The sequence below is a fragment of the Condylostylus longicornis genome, unplaced genomic scaffold, assembly GCF_029603195.1.
Source record: "Condylostylus longicornis isolate FDR11 unplaced genomic scaffold, ASM2960319v2 ptg000024l, whole genome shotgun sequence".
NCBI classification, from domain to species: domain Eukaryota; kingdom Metazoa; phylum Arthropoda; class Insecta; order Diptera; family Dolichopodidae; genus Condylostylus; species Condylostylus longicornis.
The window spans coordinates 358798-371994 of NW_026577993.1; the positions used below are offsets into that span (position 1 = coordinate 358798).

Here is a 13197-nt window from a genome sequence, read left to right on the forward strand (position 1 = left end):
ACTCAAAACTAATTGAGCTAAGTTCACCAAATTTTCACAAATGATTTACTGTAGTAAGTGCCAGAACCCTATTTAAATTGGACGTGATCGGGGTACCGGTTCGGGTAGCTGCCATACAACTTCAAAATTTATTTGGCTATATCTCAGAAACTATAAAAGTTGTGGTATTGAAATTTCACATGAACGAATATATTAGTAGGGCCAATGTGTGTCATAAAAGTCGTTGAAATTACTTGGCTCCTTCTGGTACCTGCCATACAACTTCAAAAGTTATTTGACTATATTTCAAAAACTATTAAAGCTATGGTATTGAAATTTCACATGAACGAATATATTAGTAGGGCCAATGTGTCTCATAAAAGTCGTTGAAATTACTTGGCTCCTTCTGGTACCTGCCATACAACTTCAAAAGTTATTTGACTATATTTCAAAAACTATTAAAGCTATGGTATTGAAATTTCACACAAACGAATATATTAGTAGGGCCAATGTGTCTCATAAAAGTCGTTGAAATTACTTGGCTCCTTCTGGTACCTGCCATACAACTTCAAAAGTTATTTGGCTATATCTCAGAAACTATAAAAGCTGTGATATTGAGATTTCACACAAGTGAATATATTAGTAGGGCCGATGTGCTTGATAAAATTCGCTAAAATTTCTTGGCTCTTTCTAGTAGTTGCCATACAACTTCAATAGTAGTTTGGCACAACCAGTATTTTGAAAAACACATAGTACTGAAATTTTGCATAAATTAATATGGTAATACGGCAACTTAAAGTCATAGTCTGCCCCATAGTTAGTTATGGCACATTAGTTATTCGCACATAGGATAACAAATTCGTACGGGTATCACAGAGTTGACAAGGTCAGCTCTATTTTTTTTCTCGTTTTTGCTCAGTAGTCAAAGGAAAATAAGTCTTCATAACTAGATGCATAATAGAGCGATGCGTAGTATTCTTAAAGTGAACAGGTTTACATCTGTTACATTTATGCTAGAGGCTGCGAAATGGTTGACTGTAAAACAAAGGATTGAATTTAATGTGTTAGTGTTAGTTTTTTAAATCAAAAATGGTCTTTGCCCAAAATATTTATGTGACCAAACTTTTAAACGAAGAAATACATGGTTATGCCCTCAGGAATAACTCAAATTTTGAGCTAAATATTTATAGAATAAACTTTGAACAGAATATGCATATGGCGGTGGAGCTTAAAGAAATTAATAATATTAAAGTATATAAGAAAAAATTGGAATTTATATAAGATCAAAAAATTATTAAATTAAGATGAGCAATTACATTAATATAAATGATATTATAATATATTAATATTAAATATACATAGTATAATGCATATATAAATATACATAGTATAATGTTGTTAAACTTTTTACCGACCGTATTGTGTAAATAATAGGTAGGTTATGTGGTGGCAACAAATTTTACATATCGAGTTTTCGGTGGGAATGCAATTCTCCATAGTTGGGAAGTGTAAATAAACTATTTTTAGCAACCAGTCGGGCTGTCGGTCTGTGTGTGTACGCGTGTATCTCAAGTTCAGCTGAACCGATTGTGATGAAATTTTATATGTAAGTTTATTTCCACCACGGATTGATCAACTTTTATATCAGGGATATATCAGGCCTCGGGAACTGCACTTTTTAGCGGGCCTGTTTTAAATTTTTGAACATTTGAAGAAAATATTCAACCGATTTACTTGAAATTTCATATATAAGCTCAGCACGACCGTCCGCAAAACCTTCTAACTTTTGAAAGAAATCAGATGTCAGCAACTGGACGTTTACTACGGGCCAAATATACATTTTTGCGTATATAAAGAGAAATAAACGACCGATTTCATTGAAATTTAATATTTAAATTCCTCGTATTAAAACATTGAACATAAAAATTTTTTGGAAAAATCAGGGCTCGAAAACTGATCTGCGGGCCGATTTTCCGTTTTTCACCATTTTTCATCTATGGAACGAATTGGTGGAATTTCTTGAAATTTGATATTTGAGTTCTGGTTGTTACCAAAACTAACTGGCGAGTACTTCATCGAATTTGGGTGGCACAAAGTCAAACTGTACTAAGAGCCAAATTTACATTTTTCTAGGTATGTTAACTATAAGCCTAAAAATTGGAAAGCAGTATTTAACAGACATTTTTACAATATTCTCTAACATTTTCACTTAACTAGGCAATACACATTGCGGTCGATTATGTGCTAACCACATCAGATTATTTTTCTTATTTTTGAAAATAATGTTTAAAATTTTGTTTTGCATAAATAATTTTATTTTTGACTTTTTTTTGTTTTTCTTTTCTGAAAAATTTGTTTTATTGCTATAAATATATTGAAAGAATTGTTAAAATGATGATGTATTGTAAGCAGAGGTAAAATGAACCAAATAAAAATAATAATAATAAAAAAAAAAACAAAGCAACGGGAATTGTTTTATTAAAATAAAAGAGATTAAATTGTTTTATTAAAAATTATGAATACTCGTAAAAGAGATTAGTATGGTGTCTTTAAAATAAATCAAATATCAGTATGTTCCAATCTGGCTTTCGCAAATTTAGATCTACTGTTGATAACTTGGTAACATTAAAATCTGAACAATGGAAAATTTTTCATAAAAAAATATTTATTGGCTACTTTTGTTGACATAAAAAAGCGTATGATACTGTGTGGCGTAGAAAAATTTTAGAAATTTTAGTAAAACAAGGCTATATTAAATTCATTTAAAATTTTTTGGAGGAAAGAAAGATATGTACAATTTAATTAACTATTATATCACGTGACGAAGTTTTAGAAAATGGTGTAACACAAGGATTCATTTTAAGTGTTATCTTATTTTTACCTTAGTTGTAAACTCTATATTCAAGAAATTTGACTTACCTGTTAAAAGTCTTCTTTTTGCCGATGATTTAGTTGTTTATCTTTCCATGAAACAGTTAAAAACATTCAAAAGCATATGCAAAATACTTTCCATAAATTGCATCATTGTTGCGAACAAAATGGTTTTAAATTTTCAAGTACATAGTAAAACTAGCGTGATGATTTTTACAAGGAAAAGAAAGAAAATTTATAAACCACAAATTCAAATTATTAATGCACCTACATATTAATTTTGTATTAAAAAAGAAATTTTTAGGTATGGATTTAAATTGCAAATTGATGGGAATGATCATATTCAAATGATTAAATCAAATACCAAGAAACATAATTTTTTTTTTAGAATCTTAACCAATTCAAAATGTGGATCAGATAAGAAAGTTCTATTAAGAATTTAGAATTTTGTTAGAAACAATAATTTTGGTAATTATAGATTATGGATCAATTAAAAAAAGATTCTTAAATACCTTGATAGCGTTCTAAATTATAGAATACAGGTGTCGATCATACGCATATCAAGATAGAAAATGAAAAATATAAATTAATTTTATTAAATTTTTGAAATCTCTCTAAAGGAATAAAAAAAATGACTCTTTGAAATTTAAAATTACTCTGAAAATTTGAAATGAATCAAATATTTTTGTTATTTTTGAAAATGTAAAATAAATTAATAATAGTTTAAAATTCGAATCAGTTCACGTTTTATTTCAGACGCATTACAGGCACTAGCAAGTAATTCTATAAGGCATTTTTCCGAGAGTGCTTGTAATGCTTCTAACTTTGAACCGAGAACGTGTCCGTAATGAGTTCAGGGAAGAAAGAAGACCAAAATACACCTTTGCTTGACAAATTTCAGGCACAATATATGTTTTATTTATTTATGGCTTATATTTCAAGCACATTGCAGATATTTTATTTGGTCACCATAGGTACAATGCCTGTAGGAAGCCCAAGTGATCCCGAAAAAGCTTAGTTTGGTAACTGTGACACACCATATGATTACAAATTTTCAGTCACATTTCAGTATCTTAACTATTTGTAGCCGAAGTGGTTCCCAGTTACATTCCAGGTTTTTCTTTGTTATAAACCCTAATTTTGTTTGCTGAGATAAACGAATACTAAATCATGGATGTAAATCAATTATCCTCTTTTACAAATTACAACACATTATGCAACAAATTTAGAAATAAATTTTTTTTGAAAATCTTATGCATAATCTTATGCATAACCTCAAATTCCATCCTGATATTTAATGAACTGCAGCAAAATTCAAAATTTTCTTTTTTAGCGTAATGAAAATATGTATATGGAAATTAACATTGTATTGAAATATTAAATCGCTTCACCATCTCAATACTAAAAAAATTTGACGCAAAATATTAAAATTATAAAAAATTTTTTAATAGTAACAACTGTAATAAATTAGGAACTGGTTCTACATTTAAATATAAAAATGTGAATCAAAAATTCCATACTGCAAAAATTTCAGTATATATTCAGCAGAATTGTATGCAATTTAAAAATCTGTAGAGTAATCAATTGATAATATAAAGGAAAACAATATTTTCGTTTGCACTGATTCTCTTAGTGCAATTCAAGGCATACAGAAACTCCAGCAGAAATATTCAGAAAATTTAGTAAAAGTTTCAATTGAACCTGTTGATACATCATATACTTTTATATATACAGATTATAAACACTTAATCAACAAAACATTTAAAAGTTATTAAATGATGAATAGTTAAGTATTGAAAATAACAAATTCAGAATTATTAAGAAATATACAGCTCCTTGGAAAAATATAAACTATTTATCGAGAAAACAAAAACCTCTACCCTTGAAACTAGATTTTAATAGAAACTGATTTCCGTAGAAGAAAATTTTTGTCTATCTCCCTCCTCTAAAATTTATAGCCCCCCAAAACCCAAAAAATATCATTTTCATAACGCGGGAAATTAGGGAGTGGCTTCTTCTGCCGCAGCATACCATATTTGAACATTAAAAAGTCAAAATGGCTATCAAGGTTTACCGTTACCTAGAATCTGTGTTTTTTTTCCAAATTTCTTCTATATCACAGGTTAAAGGAGTCTGAAATTTTAGCGGTTTTTAGGCAATAACAAATTAATTTCGTTAGAACAACCATCACTCCCTCTGGAGTTATCGTCTCTCGATATTTGTAAAATTTCAATTTTTGGCACCTTACATTTCCGAAAGTGCAAGCTTTCCAAATTTTAAAAAAACGCGGAAAGCTAACGGCAAATAAAAAGCTAACAACCATCAAAAAATATAATTATTTTTTTTTATGTTACTTCGCTAGTAAAGCTACCGCATTAAAAAATTTTTCCAAACAGCTTCAATCGGATCAACTTCGATATAATTCGTATGTTTTTCCTCAATTTATTTTCTATTGAAACTATTTTTTAGTTTAAAAAAAACTATTAAAGAAGTAGGTCTTTTTTGTTTGCTTAATACTTTTTTATTTTTATTTTTGTATATTATAAGAGAAATGAACTATTAAAGGGATTTAAGTGATCCGTTTTAGGTTCTTAAATGAAACCTCTACTTGAAATTTTAATGATATTTTTTTGCATGGCTGCTCTTTAATAATTAAAAATTTTATTTTTGTAGATTTATTGGTTAAATGATATTAGTTATATGTATGTATATACAAAAATGTAACTAATAGCAACAAATTTTTATTTTTATACTATGATTTTTTTCAAACTTGATAATATTTTGGCAGCATATAAACAAAATCTTAGCAATGTTTTAGAAAACTAGACACACAACGATTTTCGAACGCGCTTTTTTCCCAACATCCTTTTTTGGCAGATTTCAAAGTTTTGACTTATCGAAGCTATTTTTTATTAATTCTAGCACTGATTATATGATGATAGTAGAATCAAAACCCATATATTTGTAAAATTTAAAAAAATTAAACTAATGATAAGGTTTTATTGCTCTTGTGAAAATACACATTTTACTAAACCTTGCTATTTCACTAAAAAAACAGATTAAAAAGTCGTAGTAGAATCAAAACCCTACATTTTGATGTAACTAAATATATCAAAAACCTTTATTTGCAACACAAAAAATTTTTTGGAACAAAATCCCATGTTTGCTTAGGTTGTAGTAATCGTAGCCATAAAATGTTATTTCAAAATACATACATTATTTGTAAATTTAAAATTTGACATAATATATTTTTATCATGAAACATGATGTTAATTGGCAGATTTCAAAGATCGGTAAGACTTTTGAAAATATATAATTTATTCCCAAGTCATTTTATGGCTTTAGCAAATTAATAAAATGACTTGTGCATAACTTTCAAATGTTTTTACCATTTTTAGTTTTTAACCAGTTAAAGTAATTAAGCAATTATTAGTAATCAGAAAATTTAGGTATTATGTACAAGGTCAACAGGATAAATTAACATTTTCAAAAGCCTTACAATTTGTGATTGATGAATTGATTGTGATTAAACGTAAAATTTTTGATAATTAAGAAAAAGTTCGATAGTTTTATGTTTATAGAAAAGTCAATTGGAATATTTGTATGAATTGTGCAACATTAGAATTAACTCATAATAATTATGAAATTGAAAACTAAATAAATCGTGAATCAATGCTTAATTTAAATGCTTATATGATAAAAAAAGATATAGAAAGACAGCTAAGATAAACTCAGGAAAAAAACTTGAACTATATTTAGCAATCTAAATAACGCTGCTTTTGCAGGGAATTTGCAAATGATTCTTCTCTATTATAAAGCTTAAATAATTTTGGAATCCTAGCCAGGGGCGGACGGTTCGTATGTATATGCAAAGTATGCATTTGCAGTGGGCGACAAAAAGCAGGGGCGCCATTAAAAACTTTAGAAAACCATAAATTAAAAAAAAAAAAATTTTTAATACAAATTTAATTCAATTTACAGCGAACTTAACTTCATAAAATGTACCTACATACAAACATAATATTTCATTTCTAATAATATCAAAAATATGCATGAAAAAAAACGTTCAGTTATGCAAAACACTAAGTATTGATCTTCATATATTTTCCTTTCGCACCATACAATGTAATGTTCGTAGAATAAAAATTATTGATACATTTTCTTACTCTACACAACTCTTTTATTATACCTGTACGAGCGTATGTTCGAAGGGTATACTAAATTTGCCTTGCCGTTTATAACGCTAAGAAATAACGGTCTTAGATATAAACTCAAGTGTATGTTTTTGATCAGCGTCAAATTATGAGTTAAGTTAGCTTTCTGTCCGTCCGTCTGTCCAAACGATAGCTCAAAAACTAATTGAGCTAAGTTCACCAAATTTTCACAAATGATTTATTGTAGTAAGTGCCAGAACCCTATTTAAATTGGGCACGATCGGGATATCGGTTCGCCATGCAACTTCAAAATTTATTTGGCTATATCTCAGAAACTATAAAAGTTGTGGTATAAAAATTTCGCACAAACGAATATATTAGTAGGGCCAATGTGTCTTATAAATGTAGTTGAAATTACTTGGCTCCTTTTGGTACCTGCCATACAACTTCAAAAGTTATATTTCAGAAACTATATAAGCTAAGGTATTGAAATTTCACACAAACGAATATACTAGTAGCACCAATATGTTTGATAAAAGTCGTTGAAATTGCTTGGCTCCTTCTGGTACCTGCCATACAACTTCAAAAGTTATTTGGCTATATCTCAGACACTATAAAAGCTATGGTATTTTTTCTGGTAGCTGCCATACAACTTAAATAGTAGTTTGGCACACACAGTATTTTGAAAAACACACAGTACTGAAATTTTGCATAAATTAATATAGTAATACGGCAACTGTCCCATAGTCAGTTATGCATCTTTATTTGCACATAGAATAACAAATTCGTCCGGGTATCACAGAGTTGACAAGGTCAACTCTATTTTTTTTCTCGTTTTTATTTATTGTACGAATACACAGAATATTTTTTTCAATGATAAGAATCATCAGAATTGCAATTATTAATTTTTCCTTTTACATACATACTAGAATAAATTTGTATATTATGCCTATACACAGAAAATATTATTTCATACAGCTGTACACATTCAATCCTACACAAACATAGGTGAAATCGTCTCATATAATATACATAGAAGCAAGATACGCAAAAAATAAAAATATTCAAAAATACACATGCACACATAATTTATATTGTTTAATATGAATAAGATCAACACTCATGCGTACACATATAATTATCTCATAAAGCAAGATTTTTATTTTGCTGAGATTGCTACCTATCAACACTCGTCGTACACACAAAATTATATCACAAAGCAAAATGTTTATTATGCTGATCGTTGTCGCCCACTCACCAAACAAACAAACACATTACTATAATGTATTACTTTTTAGCACTTTTCCAAAAAATTTTTGAAAAATGTGCTTATTAGTTTCACTCTGTCCGTCCGTCCGTCCGTCCGTGGACACTTTTTTTGTTTACAAAACTTTTACACCCTTGAAGATAGAAAGCTTAATTTAACACGTACATAGGCCTTTACTAGAAACTTATTTCCGTAGAACAAAATTTTCACCTATCTCCCTCACTCTAGAAGTTATACCCCCCCAAAACCCTAAAAATGGCCTTTTTACCTATTTGTCGCAATAACACCATAAGCATTTTTGAAATTTTGCAAACGCAGAAAGGCAATGGCTTGTTTCCTCTAGCGCGGTATATTATAGTTAAACTTTAGAAAAACAAAATGGCCGTTCAAATTTACCGTTATCTAAAGTCTTTTTTTGCCAAATTTTTGATATCGTTTTTCTTCTAGACCCCAGCCTGTAGAAGCTTGAAATTTAAGGAGCTTTTAGACATTAACAAATAGTTTATTTTATTAGAAGAAAATTTTTTCCCATCTCCACCCCCCCTCAAGTTATCGCCTCTTGAAATTTGTAAAATTTGAATTTTTGACAAATTATATTTCCGAAACCGCAAGCTTTTTCAAATTTTTATAAACGAAAAAAGCTAACGGTAAATTCCATTACATTAAAAAATATAATTATTTTTCTTAACTCACACAATTAAACCTTAAAATCGAGCATTATGTTAACCCCACTTTATATTAATTTTTGCTTTATTTCAAAGACTGCATAAATCGTTCATCCTAAATACATACAAATGGTTTGACCCAACTTTATTTAAATTATGTTTTTTGTTCAAAATGTCTTGTTTATCTTTAATATTTCTTTACAGAAAGGCTTAAGCTAATTTTGTTAACGAGTATAAATAATATAATTTGAAATATGAGTGCTGAATTACCCACAAAACATTTTTTCCATTTTATTCAAAACTTATTAATCTGCAAATGTATGGGTTTTGATTCTACTATCTTCATATTTAAAATATAAAATATTTTTTTGGATATAAATGGTGAATTTACAAGTACCCTATGAAGATTTTTCAGTTTAAAATTTTTTTTTTTATAATTTAACTCAGTACAGTGTTGGAAAACTATCGATATATTTCACCACCGATATTTTTGATATATCGATTTACGATATATCGATAGTTTCGTAGCGCAACTTGCTGCGGTATAGGCCCCGATTAAGTTTATAAAGAAACACATAATAATGGTAAATACATGATAGTGTGGTCATAACCAAACATGGAATGAATAAAACAAGTACATATATAAATAATATTGTTTGAAAAATATCAGCTATTAGACTTATCAGCGGCTTATACAGGCATTATAATGTGCATAATATTAACTTTAAATATTTTATTATTTAATAAACGTTTTTCTTTTGTTAATTTTTCATTCTTTATTTTATCGATAAGCAAAACACTTTCTTTGTCCGTTGCCAATAAACTGGCAAGTTGAAATATTTTAGAATAGTAGTAAAATAATTGTACACATTGAAACATTTATGCCTTTTGGAAAACTTGCTTATGAAAACGCTCAGTTAAGTCCGGTATTGAAGCGACATATTGTGTGTTAAACTTTAACTTTGACAAAGCTAGTAGCAAGTTTTTTCTGTTGTTCATTCAAAAGAATGAATCTTAAGAATATAATGAAAATCATTGCTAACTCCACTTCATGTTTTCAAGAAATACTTGAAATGAAATAAAAGAACATATAAACAGAAAGAAAAAATTTCCAATTTTTACTGATGTAATAAATTAATGTGTATGCGTATGAAAATAGAGTTATGAAATTCATAAAATTCAAAACGATATTCCGTTCTTGCCTATTTTTCAAAATTTATTAATTGCAAAGAATTGATATTTATGTATATTAAAGTCGATAGTATTATATCGACTTTAAAACCATCGCTAGTTTCGATAGTTGAAAACTATCGATAAAATCGATAGTGCCATCGATAGTTCTCCACCTCTTGAGTCAGTACCCTTTTAAAAAGCAATGAAAAAAGTCTGCATCGCTTGATTTTCTACAAATTTTAGGAAATATTTTTTCAATAAAATTTATTTTGATTGTAAACTTCGTTCTTTTGGCAATTTTTTTTACAAACGTCAAAATAAAACTCTAAGGTTTATTTTTATAAAAATATTTTTAGGTATTTTTAGATGTACTAAATGACTTGAAACATAAAAGGACGATGATTTTTACCATCCTTATTGTGTATACAATTAAGTAGAATTGATTAACTTTTGGGATATGTTTTACATTTTTGATCATTTTTAAGAAAATATTCAAGAGATTGATACTTACCAGGACAGCGATTATGTTAACGGCTCTTTCAATATTTTATTTGTTTTATTTCAAATAATACATTACTTGTTCTAAATGCATGCAGTTTTTAAAATACATTCGTATATGAGTGAAAATAATTTTGATAATGTAGATTATTTTTATAACCACTATTTTCACTTGTTGAAGGAAAATGTGCTACATTATAAACCATTGATTCGACCCAACTTTCATATTTTCTTAAAATAACTTTTTCTTAAAAGAATTTTTCTTTTTTCATTTCTTGTAATTTTTATTGATTTATTTTTTAACGGACAGGTAATGAAATTTATTATATTACTTTACAAAAATTAAAATTTGTTTTAGGGCCTGATAAAATCCCAAAGCGTTTTACAACGCTTTTATAAGCCATGAAAAAATTTATAATAAATAAATTCATAAATAATTTTGCGTAAAAATTTTTATGACATGAATTTTTATCTATTCAAAAATTAATTAATTTTTAGCTCTAAGAAAAAACTAAGAACTCGATTTGATTTCATACATTTTAGTTTAAATTTATTTTAAAGTACCATGTCATATACAAAAATGAAACGAAACCATGTAGAATAGTCGTTAATGGCATTTAATATTTTATTACTTTGTTAATATTATTGTTATGAAAGTTTTGGATAAATAAATGAAATGAAAAAAAATATATGAAATTAAACGTTTTAAAATATTAAAAAATTATTTCATATTAAAAAAATCTGATGTATGTATTGTCTAGTTAAGTGAAAGTGTTACAGAATACGAGTATTATAAAGATGCCTGTTAAATACTTCTTTACAATTTTTGGGGCGTTAGTAAGCAAAATGTAAATTTGGCTCTTTTTAGAGTTTCGTTCTGTGCTACCCGAATTTTCTGAAATGCTCACCAGTTAGTTTCGGTAACAACCAGAACTCAAATATCAAATTTCAAGAAATCAATTCGTTCCGTAAATATGGTACAAAATGTAAAATCGGCCTCAGATCATTTCCGAGCCCTGATCTTTCTGAAAAATTTATACGTTCCTTATTTTAATATGAATTTAAATATTAAATTTCAATGAAATCGAGTGATTATTTCTCTTTATATACGCAAAAATGTATATTTGGCCTGTAGTAAATGTCCAGTTGCTGGCGCTTGATTTCTTCTAAAAGTTAGGAGGTTTCGCGGACGATCGAGCGAAGCTTATATATGAAATTTCAAGTAAATCTGTTTATTTAACATTTTATTTAATATTTTCTTCATAATGATGAAAAATGTAAAACAGGCCCGCTAAAAAGTGCAGTTCCCGAAGCCTGATGTATCCCAAAAGTTGGTCAATCAGTGCCATAGTCGGAATATTTTTACATGTAAAATTTCGTCAAAATCGGTTCAGCCGAACAGACCGACAGCTTGCTAAAAATAGTTTATTTCCACTTCCCTACAATGGAGAAGTGCGTTCCCTCCGAAAACTCTATTTACAAAATTTGTTGCCATCACATGACCTACCTATTGTATACACAATGCGGTCGGTAAAAAGTGGCACAACTACAAAGTTATTTAATTAATAGTCCAATATTTAATTAATTGTAAATTTTATCAGCAAAGACGAAAAATAAGATGTGGTTTGAATATTATAAAATAATACAAAAAATATTTACTTTTTTATCCGTCTGTTGTTAATATTTGTATTAGAATTGTTCAAATTGCGATCTAATAATAAAACTTTGTTTCGAGAATTTGATTTTTCTCCTGCTTCTTCCATTGTAGCAATATTTTTCGATGTTAGCGGTAATTCGTCGTTTTGAACATTACAATTTTCCTGCTCATTGATTGTTTCTTTTATCATCTTGCACAGATTTTATAAAAATAAATTCAGATTTTACCAAAATAATTCCATGAACAAATTCTTTCTCTACAGAAGAATACGCAGAATACAGAGATTACATAAAAAATCTGAAAAGTAAACTTAATATTAATTTTATTTTGCAAATAAAAATTTATCGAAAATGTCAAGTAAAATCATAAAGTATGCCTAATGGACAAAACAAAATAAAATTGTAATCAATATTTTATACCTAGCATAATTATGTAGTTTAACTATCAAGTTATCGATAAAAAAGGCTCCGTTTATAAAAAAAATGCCCCTTTTCTGAATCTTGGGACCATATTGATCTCCGCGAAATATGTATATAAATTCATATTTTAATTTGTTTGATTGCATATTCTTTTTACTGTTCGAAATATCAAAAAATATGTACATAGTTTAAGAAATTAAAATAAAATAAACAAAATTCTATTAAAAATATTGCATGTTTTGGTAACCGTGAAATAAACTTGTTTCATATTTATTACTTTCCTAAGGCTATTAACCCTATCATCTATTTATACGTGTAAAAAGGTATAAATTTAAAATTTATTAGATACATACATATATTGACTACATGGAGATTTGGTTTTAATTTAAAAAACAATGTAAAAGTACAACTTTTACCATGGCTAAAATTTTATAGGTGCTAAAATATTTTTATTACATATGTATGTACATATGTGTATGTATTTTTATTATACCAAGCCGATCGCATTTTTTTA

General features: G+C 27.9%; 1 protein-coding gene across 2 annotated transcripts in view; it reads right to left on the minus strand.

Moving 5' to 3' along the window:
- LOC129606998 (glutathione hydrolase 1 proenzyme-like) overlaps nucleotides 1-12540 on the minus strand; it is a 44138-nt gene extending 31598 nt beyond the window's left edge. Inside the window, exon 1 of one of the 2 annotated variants that reach the window (XM_055517678.1) lies at nucleotides 12267-12537. In XM_055517678.1, coding sequence (XP_055373653.1) covers nucleotides 12267-12454 — 188 coding nt within the window. In that variant the 5' untranslated portion in view covers nucleotides 12455-12537. Of the gene's footprint in view, nucleotides 1-12266 lie in introns of both variants that reach the window. The other variant, XM_055517680.1, reaches the window with a different exon arrangement.
- Nucleotides 12541-13197: the final 657 nt, after the last annotated feature.